Source organism: Xenopus tropicalis, chromosome 2, assembly GCF_000004195.4.
Source record: "Xenopus tropicalis strain Nigerian chromosome 2, UCB_Xtro_10.0, whole genome shotgun sequence".
NCBI classification, from domain to species: Eukaryota; Metazoa; Chordata; class Amphibia; order Anura; family Pipidae; genus Xenopus; species Xenopus tropicalis.
Genome location: NC_030678.2, coordinates 165,604,875 through 165,630,509, shown reverse-complemented (window position 1 = coordinate 165,630,509; position 25,635 = coordinate 165,604,875). Strand labels below are relative to the sequence as shown.

General features: G+C 40.2%; 1 protein-coding gene across 1 annotated transcript in view; it reads left to right on the top strand.

Annotated features, from left to right (window-relative positions):
* The window catches only part of hephl1 (hephaestin like 1), a 35,318-nt gene that overhangs the window by 4,576 nt on the left and 5,107 nt on the right, over positions 1-25,635 (top strand). Inside the window, exons 2-16 of the mRNA XM_002939721.5 lie at positions 5,889-6,133; positions 6,304-6,516; positions 8,934-9,110; positions 9,977-10,231; positions 11,824-11,989; positions 13,306-13,445; positions 15,352-15,483; positions 16,025-16,236; positions 19,250-19,394; positions 19,745-19,957; positions 21,516-21,726; positions 22,814-22,953; positions 23,538-23,669; positions 24,753-24,859; positions 25,099-25,321. Of these exons, the coding sequence (XP_002939767.3) occupies positions 5,889-6,133; positions 6,304-6,516; positions 8,934-9,110; positions 9,977-10,231; positions 11,824-11,989; positions 13,306-13,445; positions 15,352-15,483; positions 16,025-16,236; positions 19,250-19,394; positions 19,745-19,957; positions 21,516-21,726; positions 22,814-22,953; positions 23,538-23,669; positions 24,753-24,859; positions 25,099-25,321 (2,711 nt within the window). The remainder of the gene's footprint in view (positions 1-5,888; positions 6,134-6,303; positions 6,517-8,933; positions 9,111-9,976; positions 10,232-11,823; positions 11,990-13,305; positions 13,446-15,351; positions 15,484-16,024; positions 16,237-19,249; positions 19,395-19,744; positions 19,958-21,515; positions 21,727-22,813; positions 22,954-23,537; positions 23,670-24,752; positions 24,860-25,098; positions 25,322-25,635) is intronic.

The following is a 25,635-nucleotide window of genomic DNA, read 5'->3' as shown; positions in this document are numbered from 1 at the left end:
ATACAAACTTTACACATAGCACTTAATGAATCTGTACTTTATCAGCTCTGAAATATCAATACTGTGAGCAATGGATTAGGGTGCAGCATGTAATGAAGTTTCCGAGGCCGTATAGGAACTTTATAACAGTCAGTTTGAGATCAGTCATTAATTATGTAATGAGGAACTTGATAGCCCCAGCAGGGATGAGCAGGTGATTGTGGGAAATTGTACTATAGGGTGTATGCACTTCATTCTTTATGTACAGGTATTTCAATAGCCAGTATTCAAGAATAAGTAATCATAATTTCTAATTGTTTATTTCGGTAATTACTTTTGTGGTTTGTGGAATTTTAATTGATTGTGGTATCAAACACTACAGCAATTATTTCTGTATATTATGAGGGTATAGCAAACCTGTAGAACACCAGCAGTTGTTGAACTGCCCATCTTAGCCTGGTATGTGGTGGCATTTAGAGTTTACAGCATTAAGTTTAAAAGGAAACATTTTACAATTTTACAATTCTACCATTACCAGGAAAACTCCCAGTGGGCCCAGGGGTCAGTGGGCCCTCCTGCTCACCCAACCATTTGCCTTGTATGCCTATACCATGGCCATTACCCAATTCTATATGAGAAGAAACAGAAGAAATGGAGGAAAGGATAGATAATAGCATGTAAAAAAAAACAATTAAGAGATTAAACAAAGTGAGTGAACAGAGAAGGGGAAAGTGGGCCAAAAGTCTAAGGTTTTCTGGTGGGCCCTTGGCACCCCAGTCCGACACTGGACTTTTCCCTTAGAATTCCACTGCAGGATTTGTGCTCTCTAAGCTTAAGCAGTCTGTGCTGGTAACACAATCCAAACTGGTGCTACCACCTTGCCACATCAAGGTAAACCTCATAAGGGGGCCCTATCTATTTACTTCTGTTCATATTTTTCATATTCTTGCACTGCCCTGATTAGTTGAGTTATCTTAGGAAATGTGCCCCCCCCCCCACTGTAGCTTTTATTGGGGAGAGATTTCCAAGACCAAAACCCTTTTGGGTTTTGGGGGACAAAGAGAATTTTAATGTCAAGGCCATTTACTAAATTCTTTATCTGGCAAATGTGGGAAATGCGGACAGGTCATTATAAGACATAAACTAACATAACTGTTGGACAAGAGGAATGTACCAACTTACATAATCTAGTATCTGGGATGGGGCCTCCTAACAAACAGCGATGTTGGTTACATCATCTTGCCAGCAACTTCCTTTCTCAGAGTTTGTTATTTCAGTGAAATCACCGTCCCTCTGGGTTTATTTTGCAGTTTTGGAAATTAGCTGTTGAAATCCTGCCCTGTACTAAACCTGAATCCCCCATCCACCATGCAAATCTCCCCCCAAGGTTTGTTGCGGCTGATGGTGTCGAACTGCATTCCAAGCTGGAACTTTCACCTTTTTAGTTGAAAGCTTTAGAAATGTATCAGTATCAGGTTTTTCATGTTTATAAGGTAGTATTTATGCCACTTGTGTTTGGTCTGAGCCACAGTCTGAGAAACCATACACATCCACCCACATACTCAACTGGTCATACCCATAAAGCCACATCCAGTTACACCCAGGTATCCATCCAAGCCATAGCTTTATATACCCAGGTATTTCCTTTATCTGTTCTAGTAATAATAAAAAGCTCTCTACTGAATGCACATGTAAGAGTAAAAGTGGCCATACACGGACCAATTGTAGCTGCCGATATGGGTCCCTTAGACCGATTCTGCAGCTTATTGTCTGTGATTGAAAGCAATGATTGACTGACCTACCAGGATATACCAGGAAAATATACAGTGGGCCTAAGTGGCCCTCCTGGTCCCTCAACCATTCTGTATGGAACCAAAGAGCAGAGGGAAGATAGATAGATGGATAGATAGATAGACAGACAGACAGACAGGTAGATAGATAGATAGATAGATAGATAGATAGATAGATAGATAGATAGACAGACAGACAGACAGACAGACAGACAGACAGACAGACGGACGGACGGACGGGCAGACAGATAGATATAGATAGATAGATAGATAGATAGATAGATGGATGGATGGATAGATAGATGATAGATAGATAGATAGATAGATAGATAGATAGATAGATAGATGATGGATAGATGGATAGATAGATAGATGGATGGATGGATGGATAGATAGATATAGATAGATAGATAGATAGATAGATAGATAGATAGATAGATAGATGGATGGATAGATGGATAGATGGATAGATAGATAGATAGACAGACAGACAGACAGACAGACAGACAGACAGACAGATAGATAGATAGATAGATAGTACTTTGAAGGGCCTGTTATCTAATGATTCTGTACGGAACCAAAGAGTAGAGGGAAGATAGATAGATAGATAGATAGATAGTATTTTGAAGGCCCTGTTGTCTAATGATTTTTGGTGGGCCCGGTCCAACACTGATTGCTGGACCTTTGCTGCTCTTTATAAATCAATTGGAATCAAGGGGAATGAGAGCAAAGTCACATTGCATGATGGATCAGATCAGCATTTATAAAGATAGGTTTACAGGAAGCAAGAACATTGGTGAAAGTGTATCTCATAGAAACGCTGACTTTGCCTTAATTCTTAGTTTCACAATCCCTCTCAGAAGTGAATCAGCTCCTGACCAAAGGTCGTTATGAAGTGGCAGTTTATATATATATCTGTTTCCTTGGAATGAATTCCCCATCAAATGACTAAGTAATCCATTCTCTGTCTCAGGAAATGTAATTGCCATGTCCTTGCTATCAGTAACTCTGTCTGGAACATGCCGCCGCCGTGTAATCAGAACAGATGGAGATATATCATTATACAATACTGAGGCCTACAGAGCACAGAGCTGCCTTGTCCCTGTAACCTTCATAAGGAACCATCACTTTCTCACAGAAACTAATTCTTTTACCAAGCTACTAATTTTACGCACCAATGTAATGGTTTCTCTTTTAAATTCATAACCATGGAACAGTCTGCTGATTGAGTGCATTGTGTCAAATAATGAATAACAGAGTTCCATCATGCATCGTTTGCATTATATACGTACCTACTTTTAGGGGCTGATTTACTAACCCACGAATCCGACCCGAATTGGAAAAGTTCCGACTTGAAAACGAACATTTTGCGACTTTTTCGTATTTGTTGCGATTTTTTCGGCTTCTTTACGAATTTTTCGTTACCAATACGATTTTTGCGTAAAAACGCGAGTTTTTCGTAGCCATTACGAAAGTTGCGTAAAATCTGGCGATTTTTCGTAGTGTTAAAACTTGCGCAAAAAGTTGCGCTTTTTTCGTAGCGTTAAAACTTACGCGAAACTTTGCACCTTTTAAGTTTTAACGCTACGAAAAAGGCGCAACTTTTCGCGTAAGTTTTAACGCTACGAAAAAAGCGCAACTTTTTACGCAACTTTCGTAATGGCTACGAAAAACTCGCGTTTTTACGCAAAAATCGTATTGGTAACGAAAAATTCGTAAAGAAGCCGAAAAAATCGCAAAAAATACGAAAAAATCGCAAAATACCGATCATTACGAAAAAAAACGCAATCGGACTCATTTCGACCCGTTCGTGGGTTAGTAAATGTGCCCCTTAGTGTTCTGGCCTTTGTTAAATAGCCCCTTTTTCCTTTCTTGTAATTGTATCTCCTGTCTTTTTTAGTGCTTAGGATACATGGAGAGTTATGGGCTCATATACCTATGGGGCAAAGCGCAAATATCATTACATTGATTTTTTTTCTTTTACAATGCAGTGTTTTCCCCAGAGTTTCAATGTCATTGAGCCAGTTGTAATTTGGCACACACTTTTGCACATGTGGCTAGGCTACAAATTGCTTCCAAATGGTGTAAAAGTTGCATCTGCATCAAAGTTGGTGTCACATAGGAGCATGAACATTTTCTCATTAAATTGGGTGTGACTTTGCTTGGGTGTACACAAAGTTTATAGAGGGTGTTACATAGTGGGTTCCCTTTCTTCTGTTTATGCATCATGCTAATAGTGCATATAGGGCAAAACTGAACTAAGATCTCAAGGGTATAGTTCATCAACCCCCAAGGACTTCTTCTCATTAACTTTGCTTAAAGGAGATGGTGGTGTTCCTACAGAAGTACCATGCAGTTTTCAGTAAACCAAAGCACTGGCCTAAGGTCTAAAAGTGGCCATACATGTAAAGATCCGCTTGGTGAGGTCACCAAGTGAGCGGATCTTCTCCCGATATCCCCACCTATGGGTGGGCAATATTGGGGGAATTTAGGCCAATTCAGTTGTCTGGGCCAAATTATAATGACTGGAATAGGCGCAGTAGGTTTGGGGACCACATCAACGAGCCGCTGTGGTCCCCGATCCGACTGAATTTTTTAACCTGCCTGATCGAGATCTGGATAATTTCAGGCCAGATATCTGTTGGGCAGGCCAGCCGTTGTTTCCCCTTCACGGGCCGATAAACTGCCGAATTGGTCTAAGGGACCGATATCGGAAGCTGCCATTGGCCTGTGTATGGGCATCTTAAGTGATTATAATCACCGGGGGGGGTCCTAATATTTGGCAACTCCCAGTTATTAAACCATACCTTTTCCTTAAAAATTCAAGTACCTTATCCTCTGTCAGCCATTGGCAACTTGCTGGCCATCAGCCAACCCCACAGAATCTTATGATTCACACCTGTCAAAGAATAACAGGTTTATGATCCTATTAAGGACAACTGGAACAAGAAATTAGCCCTTATCTTGGTTGTAAATCACTTTAATTAAGGATTTTGAAGAATTTTACCTATGACCAAACGAACAAAGGGTGCACTGATTGGACGTTATGAAGGTCAACGCGGGCTAAGTCTGGTTTTGTAAAAAAAATAGTTATTTTTCCTGAATACAATGAGCTGTGTCCAAGATAACAGTATTAAAAACTGTATTGCATACACCCTACTGATATATAAAGTGACAAAGTTGAGACCAAATATAGAGCCAGCAGTCACAATATAGATTCAATTAGATTAATGCAGAGAAACATTTCTAGTCCCTTTGCATCAACCCTTGCATATTCCTATTCCTACTTATACCTATAGCACTATCTAAGGCTGGGATCCCCAATCCTTTTACCTGTGAGCCACATTCGAATGTAAAAAAGAGTTGGGGAGCAACACAAGCATGAAAAATGTACCTGGGGGTGCAAAATAAGGGCTGTGATTGGTTAATTGGTATTCCCTATATGCACTGGCAGCCTACAGTAGGCTCTGTTTGGCAGTACACCTGTTTTTTATGCAACCAAAACTTGCCCCCAAGTCAGGAATTCAAAATTAACTCCCTGGTTTGGGGGCACTGAGAGCAACATCCAAGGGGTTGGGGAGCAACAAGTTGCCCCCGAGCCACTGGTTGGGGATCACTGGGTAGAAGGAAAATATCAGGAGACTGAACCCCAAGATTACACCATGTACTTTGACAAACTCTCTTAAAATAAATAAATAAATAAATGCTCTGGTAAAATAAAATGTGGTGCTTAGTGAGTTCCATGACCTTTATAAAAAATATTATTGTATGTAATTGTGCATTATTCTCTATAAATTACCCAACCAAGACACTACTTGACATTCCAGAATCATCTAATTTTGACCATAGACATCAGGAGGTACACCAGCATAAAATTCCCTATGGAACTGGCAATGAGGCCCATTACACAACTACTAGAGCATGGTGCAGTAGAGAGGCCATGTTGCTTGGCTTGGCTTCAAGTTGAACTTGGTCTGAATCTACCAGTTCCCCATCTTACTTATTGTACCCAAAAAGTGCTGCTACCTTGTTTTTCCAGAAAGGAAACCCACAATATGCACATTACAGACACACTGTTGTTGTGTTACTAAGGGAGTTGTGTTACTTTGCTTTCCCTAGAAATGCTCTGATATTCCTGGAAAATGGGCCGGACAGAATTGGGGGCACTTACAAAAAAGCCATATACAAACAGTTCACGGATGCTGATTACACGGAACAAATAGAGAAACCTGCCTGGCTTGGCTTTCTGGGGCCTGTCATTAAAGCCGAGGTAGAAGACACAATTGTTGTGCACCTGAAGAACTTTGCCTCCCGGAAGTATACTCTGCACCCACATGGAGTCTTCTATGCTAAGGATTCGGAAGGTAAAATTTCAGTTCATTTCCATTAAACACCATGAAAGCCATTTTTGGGCACCTTGCTTTCTGCAGTTGAAGAATTACCACGGGTTGACCTGGGTGGGTCAGGCAGGTTCAGGCCAACCAGTTGCCCCAGAGCTGAGCTTTGCTAATAGGTGTTTCTAATGTTATTCTAGGGGCTTTTTACCCAGATGGAACCAAGAAGTCGGATAAACATGATGATGCTGTTCCACCGGGGGGCCAGCACACTTACACCTGGATAGTCAAGCAGCAATATGCACCTACTGCCGAGGATCCCAACTGCCTTACCTGGATCTATCACTCCCATACAGATGCCCCAAAAGATATTGCAAGTGGACTGATAGGGGCATTACTGACCTGTAAAAAAGGTAAGAACAATTGTGAGCCATTAAGATATTCTTGAATTATTTTTTTGGTAAAGCTAGCCATACACGCACCGATAATATCGTACGAAACCTCGTTTCGTACGATATTTGGTGCGTGTATGGCAAGTCGGCGAGTTGACTGGTATCGCAGGAGGCTGCTGATATCGGTCGACTCGCCGATCGGCCAGGTCAAAAGATTTTGATCGGGCGCCATAGAAGCCTGAGCAAAATCTTCCGTCAAGGCTGAATCGGCAAAAGGAGGTAGAAATCCTATTGTTTCTACCTCCTTATCTGCCGTTTCAGCCCTGAAGGTTAGTGGCAGGTCTGACGATCTTTCATGCGACTGATGGTCGCACGAAACATCGCAGATCGCCACGTGTGTGGCCACCTTAAGGGTTTTTATCCTTAGGTTAGTATATGGGACTTTTAAGCTGTTGTATTATCGGTCTCTTATCTTAAAGTAAAACCATAAACTAATAAAGTGTCTGGGATTCCCCTCCACAGGTCACTGAACAGCAAGGCACACTCATAGTCAGTAATGGGTTCCAGCTATAGATGTATTACATCTTTTATTATTTTCCATCAAATATTCTTGTTTGTGGGAAGTAGATATCTATCACGTTCAGCTAAAATAAGGCCATATCGGCCAGCAAAAATAATGCAGACTAAATTGTGATAATTCACAATTTTTCAAGTATTGGTAAAATTGCATTCCGCTAAGCTCTACGGGGCAGGGACCTCCATCCTCTTATCTTACTGCAACTATATCTTTTATTTATTTGTATTTATTTTAATACTTTGTATTTATCTATTATCTTAATAACCCCCTGTTTGTATTAATGTATTCTACTGTACAGCGCTGAGTACATAAGTAGCACTTTATAAATAAAGACATACATACATACATACAAATGAGGACCAGAAGTGTATTAATGATTCCAGCTTTAGGCACAGGCCCTATGTCTAGACTCTAGTCTAGAGGATGGAAGAGCCCTCGTGGGAACGAATGAAATCCATGCTATTCATATACGTGCTGAGCCGGCTAAAGGGTTGTTAGTCCGCGAACAAACCATTAAGCGAAACATTAAGTAAACAAAGAATTAAGGGCTTAATGTAATAAAAGGTTCCACCTGTCCTTGAATGCAATGCAAGGAGTAAATACACAGTGGGTTTAACCTCTGTTTTGGTAAAAACAAATTATGGGAATAGCTCAAAGAACAGCTAAGGCCATCTGTAGCTCTATTCAATGCATTATTCACTGTGAGCACTTAAAGGAACAGTAACACCAAAAAATGAAGGTGTATAAAAGTAATTCCAATATAATGTACTGTTGCCCTGCATTGCTACAACTGGTGTGTTTGCCTCAGAAAGACTACTATAGTTTATATAAGTAAGCTGATGTGTAGCCATGGGGGCAGCCATTCAAAGGAGAAAAGGCACAGGTTACTTAGCAGATAACAGATAAACCCCCATTATATGGGGCTTATCTACTAGTTATCTGCTATGTAACCTGTGCCTTTTTTCCAGCTTGAATGGCTGCCCCCATGGCTACATATCTGCTTATTTATATAGTAGCTTTTCTGTAGCAAAAACACCAGTTTTTTGCAGAGCAACAGCACATTATATTTTAATTACTTTAAAACACGTTAATGTTTTGATGTTACTGTTCCTTTAAGGTGGCCACCATATTAAAATTCAGGCCAGTGGTTTCATTACTGAGCATAGGCTATATAGAATGACTGAGGAAGGTAGTTTTGGCCAATGGTACTTTATTACCTTTCAAAAGAAAACATAATTTCAAGCAACTTTGCAATATACATCAATTAAAAAAATAAAAAAATCTGCAGCCTTTTCATTATTTTTATTGTAATAATCTGGTTTGGAACAGTTACCTAAGCCCCGCCCCCTGTTCCCCTGCTGATTGGCTGACTACTTTGTGACTCAAATAAAATGTAACAGTAGTCGCCTGTCCTCAGCCTGCCTTCAGCCTGCCTCCTCCCAATCCCACAATTCCCTGCTGCACACGTGATGTCAATAAGAAAAGGAACATCCCAGTGCAATGCATTGTGGGTTATGTAGTTCCTGCATGCTGTCTGTAAGCTGTGGAGAAGTTGTTACAATTTGTAACATCAGTGTTTTAGTCCCTCCTCCCCTGCCAGGATTTCAAATGATGCAGAAAGAGAAGAACTGTTTTGCAGTTGGATTTCAGCATATAAAAATGGTATTTATTCCTACTGTTTGAAGGAACAGATTACAGGGATAGGGATATTAGGGGTTTCTGTGTTGTGTGAGGCTCTTTAACAGATTTCAGTTTCAGAAGCCGGAGTTGCCATTTAGGAAAAGCTGAATAAGCAGATCTATGGGGGCACTATATTCTAAGCATCTATTCACTGTGGTTATCTGCTTCATTACTTGTTCAGGGACACTGGACATGTCTTTAAATCGGAAGGATGTTAATAAGGATTTCATTCTCATGTTTACTGTGGTGGATGAAAACCATAGCTGGTACCTGGGAGAAAACATTGATGCCTACTGCACTGATCCCGGGTCTGTAACTATGGAAGATGAAGATTTCCAAGAAAGCAACAAAATGCACGGTGAGCGATCACAATCAGCCCCAACATAGCTCTGTATACTTTATATAAATAAGCTGCTGTGTAGCCACGGGAGCAGTCATTCAAGCTGGAAAAAAGGAGAAAAGCACAGGTTATATAGCAGATTACAGATAAGACACCATTGTATTCTACAGGGTTTATCTGTTAGCTGCTATATAACCTGCGCCTTTTCTCCTTTTGAATGGCTGCCCCCATGGTTACACACCAGGGTTTTTATATAAACTCTAGTAATGTTACTGAAGCAAACACACAACTTTTACCAGTGCACAGAAGCAGTACATTATAGTTTAATTTCTTTAACATATTTTCATTTTTTGGTGTTACTGTTCCTTTAAGATATTATAGACAAAGCAACAGTGTGTAGGTGGAAACACAGCAAAGCAAGCTGAGGATTTAGACACGATATAAGATGATCTTTTATAATATAATGTCTTCAGATGCTAGGGTTAACTGCTGTTTATTTATCGCCGGGTCGGACTGGGCCAATGGCCTAGACCCGATCCCTGCTGGCACTACTCTGGCCCGCAGATCCCCCATTCCCGACGTGCCTAAGGTAAGAATAAAGTATGCGCTTTTGGGGAAGGGGGTCAGGCAAGGGCAGGGGCTCCTGAGGGGTGCAGGGCCCCTAGGGCGGTAGCCCCGGTAGGCCCTGCATCCCCCAGTCCGACCCTGTTTATTGCATATTAGGAGATTTTCTAGCACGCTATGGTAAGTCATAGTATACTGTACTAATTTACCATAGTTAGAATAATCAGCACCTGATTGGTAGCTATGGGTTATGAGACCTGGAGCAAACTTTGCTCCTCTTACTATATAACCCTCGTTGATTTTTATTTTGCCTTTTCTAGCTATCAATGGCTACATGTTCGGAAACCTGCCAGCCTTGAATATGTGTCTCAGTGACACGGTGTCCTGGCATTTGTTCGGAATCGGCAATGAAGTGGATATCCACTCCGCATATTTCTACGGCCATACCGTCACCAACCTGGGTCACAGGACCGATGTCATCAATCTCTTTCCGGCCACATTCGTCACGGTGGAAATGACCCCGGCATCTGTCGGAACGTGGATGTTAAGCTGTCAAGTAAACGACCACGTAGAAGGTAAAAACATTCTATACACTGAGCTTCCTTGGGATGGTGCAGTTATACATATTTTTATCATTCATTGACACAATATAGAAATCCTTATGGTCACTGAAGGGGGTTTCTCTGCATTGTATTTTCTTGGGAAAGGAAAAAGATGACGGTGCATTTGCTCTGCTGAGCACGGGATACCCTGATATCTCTGTCATACGTTTTATTACTCTTTAACCTCTTGCCTAGTTACCTCCTTCTCCATCTGCAAGATCTCAACCCTTGTCTCTCTCTGTTACTAAACAGCCTGATCACAAACAGTCTCTTAGAAATATGATGCAATGTATATTAGGCACAAAGCAAGGCACTGCTAAGGGCTGCAGAAACCATTGTTCCAGGAAAACACAGTGGCATGCTGGGTAAAAACTAGACCAGGGCCTTAGAGTCTAAACCAGGTATCCCCAACCATTTTGACTTGTGAGGCACACTCAGATGTAAAAAGTGTTGGGGAGCCACACAAGCATGAAAAAGGTTCTTTGGGGATGCCAAATAAGGGCTGTGATTGGCTATTTGGTGGCCTGCTGGCCTGCAGGAGGCTCTGCTTGGAGTAAAACTTGTCTCCAAGCCAGAAATCTGCATTGAGGACACTTGGAGCAACATCAAATGACGTGGAGAGCAGCATGTTGCTGCAGAGCAGCGGTTCTCAACCTGTGGGTCGGGACCCATTTGGGAGTCGAACGACCCTTTCACAGGGGGTCGCCTAAGGCCATCGGAAAACACATATTTCCCATGGTCTTAGGAATAATTTTATGGTTGGGGGTCACCACAACATGAGTAACTGTATTAAAGGGTCGTGGCATTAGGAAGGTTGAGGACCACTGCTGTAGAGCCACTGGTTGGGGATCACTAAAGTGTCTAAACAAGCCCTTAGATTACTTTGGCCCCTATGTAGATGCACCACGAGTTTTCCTGACTCACCATGAATCTTCAACCCTGCTATTTAAAAAGCCAGTAAATCGAGCTCCTATTGTGTTAATAATACCAGTGTAATAGATAGGGAGGGAGTGGCCAAAAAATCATGTTGTGTTGGATGACATCAAAGGGGGCATGGCCAGCCAAAGATGGCTGTAAACTGAGCTTTCCAGAGCAGGGACAACTACTTGTGTTTTCTTATATGCTGTACAGAGAGATTCTATCCCAGAATAGGTATTCCCCTATAATAAGGAGAATTCTAGTGGAAAACTTGAGGGTATTGTGGCCCTTTAATGTGATTAAGATTAAAGCCTAATCTTATATTATCTACAATATAGTTTGCCATCCATGCAGCAAAATGTTGACTTTTTCCAAAATTAAGGTAAATCATTTTTTCCAGCAATACGTTCCTCACAGTTTTTTAGGTAACAATAGAATATTTTATATTTGCTGTAGCATCATTTTAACAATAGAAAGCAAATCTTGGCTCAGTTTTTGATAGCAATGTGCACTGATGACTATCCCTCGGTTCAGGGTGGAGTTGTTCTTAAGAAGGTATTGGCCATAGTTTCACATGAATTGATGAACGGGAATGTGTTTATGTTACTATGGAAGAGAAAGACAAATGATTCTGCTTGCATTTGTAGCTGGCATGCTGGGGCTGTACCATGTAGAGAGCTGTGGACGGCTTCCTCCATTGGCAAAGCCTGGAATGACAAGGAACTACTTCATTGCTGCCGAAATGGTGCTATGGGATTATGCGCCTACAAACACTGACCTGTTCACTTCTGAACCTTTAGATCAGCCAGACAGGTAACCATAATTCAATTATATGCATTACTGTGACTGGGATGGAAGCGCCTTTTGGTTTTCATCTGGTTGTTTTTATAGTGCACCCAGTATCCAGTTGAGGCAATAGAATACAGGTTGGTCAATGGGGCCATGACCAGGGCTGTATTTACCACAATGGAACCTGAGGCCCACCCTAGGGTGGCAACTTTAGGGTGCTGGACCTTAGGGGCCTATATGGTAACATCTGTGCATTGATATGGTCCTTGCAAAGAGGTCCATTTGGGCCCTGGAAAACAAATGGATCAGCTCTATTTGTCTTTGGGTATGGGTTGACAAATGTATTGTACATACTTGCATGTACATGGCTCCAATATTGTACATACTCATTTAGCCCAAAGAAGACCAGCAGGAATTATAATACAGGTATAAGATCTGTTATCTGGAAACCCATTATCCACAAAGCTCTGAATTATGGGAAAGTTGTCTCCCATAGACTCCATTTTAATAAAATAATTCAGCATTTTAAAACATATTTCCTTTTTCTCTGTAGTAATAAAATAGTACCTGTACTTGATTCCAACTAAGATATAATTACCCCTTATTGGGGCAGAACAGCCCTATTGGGTTTATTTAATGGTTAAATGATTCCCTTTTCTCTGTAATAATAAAACAGTACCTGTACTTGATCCCAACTAAGATATAATTACCCCTTATTGGGGGCAGAACAGCCCTATTGTGTTTATTTCATGGTTAAATGATTCCCTTTTCTCTGTAATAATAAAACAGTACCTGTACTTGATCCCAACTAAGATATAATTACCCCTTATTGGGGGCAGAACAGCCCTATTGGGTTTATTTAATGGTTAAATGATTCCCTTTTCTCTGTAATAATAAAACAGTACCTGTACTTGATCCCAACTAAGATATAATTACCCCTTATTGGGGGCAGAACAGTCCTATTGGGTTTATTTAATGGTTAAATGATTCCCTTTTCTCTGTAATAATAAAACAGTACCTGTACTTGATCCCAACTAAGATATAATTACCCCTTATTGGGGGCAAAACAATCCTATTGGGTTTATTTAATATTTAAAGGATTTTTTAGTAGATTTAAGGTATGGAGATCCAAATTACAGAAAGATCCCTTATCCAAAAAACCCAAGTCCTGAGCATTCTGCATAAAAGGTCCCAATTGCAACGTATTCATCTTTATTATATTTTACAATTTTGAATGCTGCTGATGCCTGGCAGCCAGCGCCATCGACTTTCCTATGTCTGGCACATGAACTGTTAAATCTCTCTGATAATATGTAGATCTTGGCATTTTTGTTTTGCAGCAATTCAGCAAAGTATTTCACAACTAACGGAGAAAGAATAGGAGGTAAATACTGGAAAGTTCAGTACACAGAGTATACAGATGAAACCTTTAACATTAAGAAGGTCCGCTCTGAAAATGAAGAACATCTTGGAATACTTGGTAGGAGACTTCATAAACTTGTACATATTCCTCTTCCCTTCATACCGTAGCTATTGTTAAACCAGGGGACATAAATGTTCCATACAATTGACTCTCTTGTGCCCCCTAGCTCTCCAAACCTAATAACAGAATAATAATAATATTCTCCAGTGAGGATCATCCCGACCAGTGACTCAAACACTACTATTATCTATCATATTGAGATTACTGCATACCTCCTAGTATTTTACATTCCAAAAACTGAGCAAATTTATCCATGTACCCGACCCAAACTGGTAACGCTCAGTTATGCCTCAACGCCCAGTTATTTGCTCAAAACTCCATATACTTTCCATCACACTTTGACCCCTTTTGGGTCTTTAATTTTGGACTGTTCCACAAAAAAACTGGGGCATTAATCTGGAAAGGCTGCTCCCTAAGGCAGATGCCCCAATGTTTAACTCCAGTACTCAAACCAGGTGGCAATTGACAGGGGAGCCTTTTGCCTGTGTGCCATTAATCTTAAAAAGGCAAAGCCCCCCAGCCATTTGCCACCACTAATGAAAGCACCCAGTCTGACACACAAGGAGCAAATACATGTAGACCTATGTGTTTTTGGTGGAGATCCATCACTCATAGTAACATAGTAAGTTAGGTTGAAAAAAGACGTACGTCCATCACGTTCAACCATAATGCCTATATATAACCTGCCTAACTGCTAGTTGATCCAGAGGAAGGCAAAAACCCCATCTGAAGTCTCTCTAATTTGCCGCAGAAGGGAAAAAATTCCTTCCTGACTCCAAGATGGCAATCGGACCACTCAAACGCCCTGTGTGCCTTAGCCTTAACATTTTTTCACAGCCCCCAGGGCCACCAGTTCCTATAACATCTTTGATGTTGCTGGACTTTAGCTGCCATCACATTTTAATCCATTTTAGGAAACTCTGGGAGTTGTAGTCCAGCATAATTTTGGTGGAGCAACAGCCTAACCCATCCATGCAGTTGGCTGGTTTACCCCAAGTGTATGTATATGTATATCTTTATTTATAAAGCGCTATTTATGTACGCAGCGCTGTACAGTAGAATACATTAATACAAACAGGGGGGTTATTAAGATAATAATAGGTAAATATAAAGTATAACAATAAATACAGATAAATACAGTTGCAATAAGTTAAGAGTCAAAGACACAAGAAGATGGAGGTCCCTGCCCCGTAGAGCTTACAGTCTAAATGGGAGGGTAACTTACAGACACAAATAGGCAAATGCAGTATAAGTGCTGTAGGTCACAGTAAGTGACACTACAATATAAGTGCTAAGGTGGAAAATAAGTAAATCTTTCAATGACAGAGCTTCCAAAAAAGTTAACTCTTGAGTAGAAGGCTTTCATAATGGAGCCTTAGGGTGACCACTCTCACTGCTGTCACTTTCGAATTGCCATTGATGGACAATAGGGCCAGAACTAGGAGTAGGCAAAAGAAGCAGCTGCCTAGGACGCAACAGTGGGGGACTCAATTTTGGGGGGGGGGAGTAAATAACTGCATGATGGAGGTCAGTGAATGGGGTTTGTGAGCGGAAGGGGGGGTGTTGTGGCAAGCAGACGGGTGACCAAGGAGGGTGGCAAGTGGGACAGGTGGGGGGACATGAGGTACCCGCCTTGGGACTTTTGGAAGCTTTGTTTCCCCAATGATCTCTGACTCTAGAGAAGGCTACTTGCCTTCACAGCACAGGGCTGCCACCTTGTGGCCCTCAGCCAACCTGAACTCCTGGAATTTTTCTCTAGTTCCCAATAAACACAAGCAGACAAATAGTGCTCCCTAGGAAGAATGTATGCCAATCTTGTTTACTAAACATGAATTGAATGTAAATACTCATTACAAATAGAGTATACTGGAGTATATTATCTTTAATTGCCTTTGTGTTTTAGGTCCAGTCATCAAAGCTGAAGTAGGAGACACCATCGTGGTTACTTTTGCCAACAATGCCGACAGAGAGTTCAGCATCATGCCCCATGGGGTGTCCTTTAGCAAAGACTCAGAAGGAGCTGAATACGCAGATGGTAAGGGGAAACTATACCCCCAGAATGAATACTTAACCAATAGACAGTTTATATCATATTAGGTGGCCTATTAAATATTTTATTAAAATAAATCTCACCAAACTGGAATATATATATCAGTAAATATTGCCCTTTTATATCCTTTTCCTTGAGCTGCCATTTAGTGATGGGCTGTGTGCCCCCTCAGAGATCAGCTGACAGGAAGTGATGCAGGAACAGGAAGTAGTGTGGAAGCAAAAGGCAGAACTCTGTCCATTCATTGGCTGATGGGACCTAGCATGTATGTGTGCTTTGGCTTGTTTGTGTGCACTGTGACTCCTATGATCCCAGGGGGCGGCCCTTAATTCTTAAAATGGCAATTTTCTATTTAGGATTACCCAATAGCACATACTATTTAAAAAGTATATTTTTATGAAAATGGTTTATTTAGACAGCGCAGGGTTTTATATATTTTTATAGACACCTACATTGTTTGGGGGTATAGTTTGCCTTTAATAACCAGGCTAGGGCTTAACATTTCCCATTTCAATTTCCCTAAAAGGTTCTGTGAAATCAGGAGCTCGCGTGGCAGCGGGTGCGACTTTCACCTACACGTGGACAGTCCCTGAGGGAAATGGGCCCACAGCTCATGATCCCCAATGCCTGACCTATCTCTATTACTCAGCGGTTGATCCAGTCAAAGACACAGCTTCAGGCCTTGTTGGACCTCTGCTTGTCTGCAGTAAAGGCTCCCTCAGTCATGATAACACCCAGGTACTGCCTTCTGAATTTTTCTACATATGAGGAAATATACAATTTACCAACTAATGATAAATAACTTTGGGGGGGTGCCATGTATGTTTGGTGCGTGGGTTATAGAATAAATAAGTGATGTTACAACTGTACGATGAAAACCCTGAGGGGTTAACAAGACCACAAAGACTGAATCACACAGACTGACTAAAAGGGAAACTCCACCCAAACATGAAAAGTAAACACAACTTTGCAATATACATCAGTTAAAAGATATGCAGCCTTTTCATAATGTTTAATGTAATAATCTGGTTTGGAACAGTTCCCTAAGCCCCTGCTGATTGGCTGACTACTTTGTGACTCAAATAAAATGTAACAGTAGTCGCCTGTCCCTCAGCCTGCCTCCTCCCAATCCCACAATCCCCTGCTGCACACGTGGTGTCAATAAGGAAAGGAACATCCCAGTGCAATGCATTGTGGGTTATGTAGTTCCTGCATGCTGTCTGTAAGCTGTGGGGAAGTGGTTACAATTTGTAACATCAGTGTTTTAGTCCCTCCTCCCCTGCCAGGATTTCAAATGATGCAGAAAGAGAAGAACTGTTTTGCTGCTAGATTTCAGCATATAAAAATGGCATTTATTACAGGGATAGGGATATTAGGGGTGTCTGTGTTGTGTGGGGCTCTAAAACAAATTTAGGTTTTAAAGCCGGAGTTCCCCTTTAAATCCTACTCTTGTCCCCTGTGTGATTAATAAACCACACAAATAACAATAACTCGTAAAGTACTAGTTGCTACAGTCCGTTGGTGTTTTTTCTAGAGACCAAATAGTAAGCCAACTTGTTCAAATGGAATTTCAGACTATACCTGGATTAGGGTTTGGGAGAAGCGGGGAAATAGATTTCACATTTTTCCTATAAAGTAGGGCTATCACCTTCTATTCTGGGGCAGTACTGGTTATTTATAACCCCCTACCACAGCCCCCTCTATGGGAGTGCTTTGCAGGGCCAGCCCAACCGAGAGTCAGATTTATGGCTTTCGGGCAAGTGGTCTGTGATATTATGGAAAACATTCAACCCATTATTCACCATATTCCATTGTACCTCCATTTTTAGCGGATCTGGTAGGAAATACAGGTATTGGACCCCTTATCCAGAAAGTTATGAATTATGGAAAGGCCATCTCCCATAGACTCAATTATAAGCAAATAAATCCAATTTTTAAAAATGATCCCCTTTTTCTCTGCAGTAATAAAACATTAATAGTAATGGGCTAAATGTTTCGCCAGGCATGGATTCACGACTGAAAAAATTTACCGCGGAAAAATTCGGCAAAAGAATAGCCGCGGCCTACAATTTTTTTTGATGTGCAACATTTTTGGCGTTTCGCAAATTTTTCGCTGTTTCGTGAATATATAATTACCCCTTATTGGGGGCAGAACAGCCCTATTGGGTTTATTTAATGGTTTAATGATTCCCTTTTCTCTGTAATAATAAAACAGTACCTGTACTTGATCCCAACTAAGATATAATTACCCCTTATTGGGGACAGAACAGTCCTATTGGGTTTATTTAATGGTTTAATGATTCCCTTTTCTCTGTAATAATAAAACAGTACCTGTACTTGATCCCAACTAAGATATAATTACCCCTTATTGGGGGCAGAAAAGCCCTATTGGGTTTATTTAATGGTTTAATGATTCCCTTTTCTCTGTAATAATAAAACAGTACCTGTACTTGATCCCAACTAAGATATAATTACCCCTTATTGGGGGCAGAACAGCCCTATTGGGTTTATTTAATGGTTAAATGATTCCCTTTTCTCTGTAATAATAAAACAGTACCTGTACTTGATCCCAACTAAGATATAATTACCCCTTATTGGGGGCAGAACAGCCATATTGGGTTTATTTAATGGTTAAATGATTCCCTTTTCTCTGTAATAATAAAACAGTACCTGTACTTGATCCCAACTAAGATATAATTACCCCTTATTGGGGGCAGAACAGCCATATTGGGTTTATTTAATGGTTAAATGATTCCCTTTTCTCTGTAATAATAAAACAGTACCTGTACTTGATCCCAACTAAGATATAATTAATCCTTATTGGGGGCAGAACAGCCCTATTGGGTTTATTTAATGGTTAAATGATTCCCTTTTCTCTGTAATAATAAAACAGTACCTGTACTTGATCCCAACTAAGATATAATTAATCCTTATTGGGGGCAGAACAGCCCTATTGGGTTTATTTAATGGTTAAATGATTCCCTTTTCTCTGTAATAATAAAACAGTACTTGTACTTGATCCCAACTAAAATATAATTACCCCTTATTGGGGGAAGAACAGCCATATTGGGTTTATTTAATGGTTAAATGATTCCCTTTTCTCTGTAATAATAAAACAGTACCTGTACTTGATCCCAACTAAGATATAATTACCCCTTATTGGGGGCAGAACAGCCCTATTGGGTTTATTTAATGGTTAAATGATTCCCTTTTCTCTGTAATAATAAAACAGTACCTGTACTTGATCCCAACTAAGATATAATTACCCCTTATTGGGGCAGAACAGCCCTATTGGGTTTATTTCATGGTTAAATGATTCCTTTTTCTCTGTAATAATAAAACAGTACCTGTACTTGATCCCAACTAAGATATAATTAATGCTTATTGGAGCCAAAACAATCCTATTGGGTTTATTCAATATTTTAATGATTTTTATTAGATTTAAGTTATGGAGATCCAAATGACGGAAAGATCCCTTATTCAGGAAAACCCCAGGTCCCGAGCATTCTGGATAACAGGTCCCATACCTGTACTCTACTAAGTGTAACTGCTAAGAATGTGTTTCCAACAGTTTTGTTATGAGTATAGGGGCATAGGCTTTTCCTGCTAAAATTAAAAAAACATCTTGTTGGTATTTTGTTAGGAGCAGAAATCCTGGCAGTTTTATTGCACCTTGCCTATAATAACATGAATACATATATTTTTATAACTCCAGACCTACAGTATTTTCCTGTATGCTTCTTTATTTCAGCTCCATGTAGATAAGGAATTTTACCTTCTGTTCACGGTCTTTGATGAAAATTTAAGCTGGTACCTGGACAAAAACATCGAGATGATTGAGAATTTCTCCACTGACAAAGAAGATGCTGGTTTTCAGGAATCAAACAAAAGGCATGGTAAATGCTGCTTCAGATCTTACTCTTACCAACAACGTGTGTGTTTCTTAACTTGTCTTCCTAACCAGGTTCCCTGGGAATATAATGGCGCAAACTCACAGGTGACTTGGAATAATAAGGTGCACAATATCTTATTTCAGTAGGGACACAATATTGCTTATTACAGGAGAAGGAAAGTCATTTTGGCATTTTATTGCCAATAGATTTGCCACATTAGTGCCACCTAGAAAATGATATTTATTCTGCAGCAACCATTACCAAACCTGAGTAAACAGCTTTACAAGCTTTCTCTGTTTGCTTAAGATAGCAGCTGCCATTTTAAGTTTTTGTTTTTCTTTGTTCTCCTTCAGCTATAAATGGATTCATGTTTGGAAACCTCCCTGGCTTGAATATGTGCCTGATGGGTAACGTATCATGGCATCTGCTTGGGCTCGGCACAGAAATTGATATACACGGCGTTTACTTTGAAGGGAACACGCTTGATCTCGGCGGAATGACGAGAGACACCGTTAGTCTTTTTCCCCACACGTCACTCACAGCCTACATGCACCCAGACCAAACCGGTAGGTAAACTCAGCCAATCTGTTTGGCTCTTTCTGCCACTCAGTCTCCCTCGTTACTAGTGATGAGCGAATCTGTCCCATTTCGCTTCGCAGAAAAATTTGCGGAACGTTGAAAAAGTTCGCAGAACGGGGAAAAATTTCCAAAATGGGCCAAATGACGCGTGTCGCATTTTTTTTACTCCCACAAAATTTTTTTGACGCACCTAGTTTTTCTGCTGCAAATTTTTGCGCCCGTTTCGCAAGAAAATCTGCCAATGCCGAAACGCCGAAATTTGCAGCGGATCCATGCCTGCCAAAAAATGTTGCTCATCTCACTACTCTCACAAGTACAGGTATGGGACCTGTTATCCCGAATGCTCGGGACCTGGGGTTTTCTGGATAAGGGGTCTTTGCGTAATTCAGATCTCCTGCCTTAAGTCTATTTAAAAGATTATTTAAACATGAAATAAACCCAATAGGACTGTTCTGCCCCCAATAAGGGGTAATTATATCTTAGTTGGGATCAAGTACAGGTACTGTTTTATTATTACAGAGAAAAGGGAATCATTTAACCATTAAATAAACCCAATAGGGCTGTTCTGCCCCCAATAAGGGGTAATTATATCTTAGTTGGGATCAAGTACAGGTACTGTTTTATTATTACAGAGAAAAGGGAATCATTTAACCATTAAATAAACCCAATAGGGCTGTTCTGCCCCAATAAGGGGTAATTATATCTTAGTTGGGATCAAGTACAGGTACTGTTTTATTATTACAGAGAAAAGGGAATCATTTAAACAAGAAATAAACCCAATAGGGCTGTTCTGCCCCAATAAGGGGTAATTATATCTTAGTTGGGATCAAGTACAGATACTGTTTTATTATTACAGAGAAAAGGGAATCATTTAACCATTAAATAAACCCAATAGGATTGTTCTGCCCCCAATAAGGGGTAATTATATCTTAGTTGGGATCAAGTACAGGTACTGTTTTATTATTACAGAGAAAAGGGAATCATTTAACCATTAAATAAACCCAATAGGGCTGTTCTGCCCCCAATAAGGGGTAATTATATCTTAGTTGGGATCAAGTACAGGTACTGTTTTATTATTACAGAGAAAAGGGAATCATTTAACCATGAAATAAACCCAATAGGGCTGTTCTGCCCCCAATAAGGGGTAATTATATCTTAGTTGGGATCAAGTACAGGTACTGTTTTATTATTACAGAGAAAAAAAAAATCATTTTTAAAAATGTGAATTATTTGATTAAAATGGAGTCTATGAGAGATGGCCTTTCCGTAATTCGGAACTTTCTGGATAATGGATTTCTGGATAAGGGGTCCGATACCTGTACAATTCTTTACCTTAGCAAGTCTGTGTAATTATGAACAAAAAAGAATAAGCAACTTGAAGATATCTTATATTTAAATATGTAATACATGATGTAATGGGCGCAAACTAAATATATGTGTTACTTAATATAAAATACACTATAGAAATATGTCAGCATATATATTATAAAGATATACAATACTTGGCAAAAGATAGACAAGAGCACAATCTGTTTTTCTCCTTAGGGGGATTTGAAGTCAGTTGCCAGACCACTAATCACTATGCTAATGGTATGAAGCAGATTTACCAAGTGGATTTATGTAATGACTCTAATACTGACCAGCAGTATGGCACTATGAGAACCTACTTCATTGCCGCTGAAGAGCTAGAATGGGACTATTCTCCTGACAGGACATGGGAGCTGCAAAAGCATACCTTCACTGAAGGAGAAAGCAGGTAGGGCAAATGGGTTGGTTATATATATCATTACAGATAATGCAATTACACATGCAAAACTTGCCCCAAGCCAAGCACCCAAAGCAACCAGTCACATAAGAGATTCTGTCACAGAAAAAAATAGTTTGGTTTTTTTCAAAATGCATCAGTTAATAGTGCTCCTCCAAAAGAATCCTGCATTGAAATCCAAGCAAACAGATTTTTATATTTGATTTTCATATTTGACGTGGGGCTAGACAGGTTTTTGCTTTCCCAGGTGCCCATAGCCACCTGTGCGCTGATAAACTTTAGCAATATCACCCTCACCTTCTCCCTTTCCCCTCCAGCAGCCAATCAGCAGACCAATAAAAAGGTAGCAAGATAGCAGCTACCTGACACCTGTATTGCTAAAAATGCTTCCATGCCCCACCTAATGGTAGATATGAGAATAACACCTAACAGTAAAACATCCAAGTCTGGCCAAGACTCCTCCAGTTACACAATAGCTTATCTAAAAGGCATTCCCTTGTGTAGCGCTGGCTCCTTCTGAAAGCTCAGACTCAGGCACAATCCACTGAGATGGCACTTTTTACACTAATATTACAGCTACAAATACATTTATTGGTGAAGAATAAAATGAATTATTTGCAATGTAACCAGAGTAATATAGTAATAAAAACTGTACCATAAAATCATTACAGAGCTCCTTTAATTTCAAACCATGGATTTATGTTAACCTGGTGAATTTTAACCTAATTTTCATGTAATCTGAGGTGTTCTTTTTAACAGCGAATGGCTCATCAGAGAAAACCAATATGGCAGCGCCCATGGACTGCAAGCATTCTGCCCTTATAATTCATTGTCTAAAAATAAAGAAAACTATACTCCACAAAAGTTTCAATTGAATATCAAATTGAATTGGACCTCTTATATAAATACTGGAATTTAGGCAAATTACACAAAATGCATCATCTGAAAAAAAATGTTGCCTTTGGTTGTCCAGTTCACAAAGGATTTAATTAGGTTTGGCTAAGCACTATTAATTCAGATGAAGGGCTAAAATATGTAGTTACACCACTGATTTTGATTTTTTTATAATGTGTTAAAGCTATGGACATATATTTGTGAGCAGAGAAGGAGACTGGATTGGGTCGAAATACAAGAAAGTAGTGTACCGGGAGTATACAAATGGCCAGTTTACAGAACAGAAAAAAAGGACTCCGGAAGAAGAACATCTTGAGATACTTGGTAAATAGTTATTTACAAAGCTACAAATAGGGCAGAAATGGGAGTAACGAGTGGGTAGGGTTGGTTCTACCACAGGTCAGAGGTGGCATTTGCCTTAGCCACACAGTCTCAGATGCTATTTCTCAATGCACAGGTTACATTCTGCCTAAAGAACTCAACAGGGGATGCAGCAGCACCATAGAGTTGTGGGTAGATTACACTTACTAGTTACTTACAGAACCCTGTAAAAACACAAAAATATTCCTGCCATGGAGAGTTTTACCAGTAGTAGCCCCGTTTCACCAGTAATGTTATATTACTGCTACTACATATTACTGCTACTGCCCTTCTGCTACTATGTCCTCCTTTCTAGCTCCTTGTAAAGGGATTAAAACAAAATGGCTAGTCTATGAGGGGTGATTAGGGAGCTAGAGGAGAAAGGAAAAGGAAAATAATTTACTTTTTGATAGTTTAATTAGTTAGGTACAAAGGGAAAATACCAGTATAAATGTACAATGGCCCAGTAATAAACAGATGCCTTGGTTAGTATTTCTTCTATAATGTGGTCTACTAAATGGGAAAACCCTGAAATCTGCTGTTTTCAGGCCCCTTTATACGAGCAGAGGTTGGAGACAGCATTCTGATTGTGTTTAAGAATAAAGCCACAAGAGCTTACTCTATACATGCCCATGGGGTTGTGGAAGTGGCCGCAGGAGGAAACACCGCAACACAGCCAGGTGAGTAGAGTTTTGATGGAGGTCAATAGATAGGATTAAATCAACTTCTACTTATTCGTGGATGACCATATTGTACTGATATGAATGACATTTGATCTGTTGGAGAAGTGCACACCTGTCATTAGCTGGCGGCTAAGGGCCAGGCCGGGACTGCCAATCTGAAGATTGTGGCAAATGCCAGAGGGGCTGCTGTAAGATGCCATAGGCAGTCACTATTTATTGGGCTGCTGGGGGGCTCTTTGCAGTTAAAATGCCAGGGCCTATTTTGAATCCCAATCCTGAGGGCCTACCAGATATGGAGACAAACAGGAGACCTTCCTCGCACACCCTAGCTCTCCAACAATTGCACCTCCGCAATAAAGATTTCTATGGGCTTGTCCCGTCCCAGTGCTTTTTTACTAGCAGATATGGAGGCCATTAGACTGTATCATTTCTGAGCAGCCCCATAGAAGGTTGATAAGATCAGAAGAAGTATCATGATACTTACAGATACAAATAGGATGCAGGCAGGTTTGATAATGGCCATAGCTACCCATATTGTGCTGTAATTGCCTAGTTTAAGAAGCTAAGGACATGGTGGAAAATGAATATATTAGGGGACCACACAATAACCTATGTGGTGCCTTATTCACCTGTAGATCTTTTCAGAGGACACAAGGGCATCCCATGAAAAACTTTTTTTTTTTTACCATGAGAGCTGTGTATGGAGCTACTGAATTCTTTGCACGTGTAGATACATAATACTTTCTAGAAAGGGTTGGATGCCTTTTTAGTAAGTGAAAAATATGAGGTTAGAGCATGAATTCTTTCAGCACAAAACTGATTCAGGGGATTGCAATCAAGAAGGCTTATTTATATAGGTGCTAAATTGCACTTGGAAAAGCAGCTTTAGCTGGTTGCTACTGGCAACCACACTTATGCAGTTTAGTACCTACGTTCGTAAATTGGCCACTGTGTCAGCAACATGTGTGTATATATGTAATTATGTACACTGGGGTTCGTACGGAGGGGTTGAACTTGATGGATGTTGATCCCAACTTAGCTATGTCAATATGTAACTTAGACTGGAAACGTATTTTGCAGGAGCTATAAGAACATATCAGTGGAATATCCCAGAGAGATCCGGACCAGGAGCTAATGACCCAGATTGCTTAACCTGGGCTTATTATTCCAGAGAAAATTTCATTAAGGTAATTATAGAAAAGTAAATACATGAGCTGAGTAAAACACTGTGCATTTTGATTTACAGCAATAGTTACATCATATGGGTTACATGATTTTTCTTTACATAATCCACAAATTTCAGAGTCATGTGATGCTCATGACATTAATAAGCATTAATGTAACAGGTGACATCACAAAACAGCATTTATAAGAGTACAGGAATTGTGTATTTTATTTACATATTCAAGTGTTGTTTTATGTTCAGGATATCTACAGTGGCTTGGTCGGACCATTAATAACATGCCGCAAAGGTGTCCTAAACAACCAGGGCAAGAGAAAAGATGTGGACCGCGAATTTGCAGTGCTCTTTCTGGTATTCGATGAAAATAAGTCCTGGTACTTGGATGAAAACATTCGGTTTTATACTCACAAAGAGCCCAGCGAAGTGAATGTTACCGAAAAATTTCAAGAAAGCAACAAAATTCATGGCAAGTAGTATTCTATGGTTATTAAAGGAGAGGCTTGAACGCAATGATGGGAACTGTAGTCCAAGAACATCAGGGATGGATTCCTTAAGAAATATTGTTTGCTAAAGCTTCTCCTCAGCTCTCCAGGGCCAGCGACCCCCCGATTTGTGTTTCTGTAGCCATTAATAGCAGTGAACACCTAAAATGCATTAGGGGTGTCCTTCATTATTTCTCTAGTTTGGTCACAATGTAATTCTGACGAGTACAGTGAGCTCCTTATGTTAGATAACAGCAAGATGGCTGACAGAATTCTGATAAGCCGGTTTCGTAAGGTG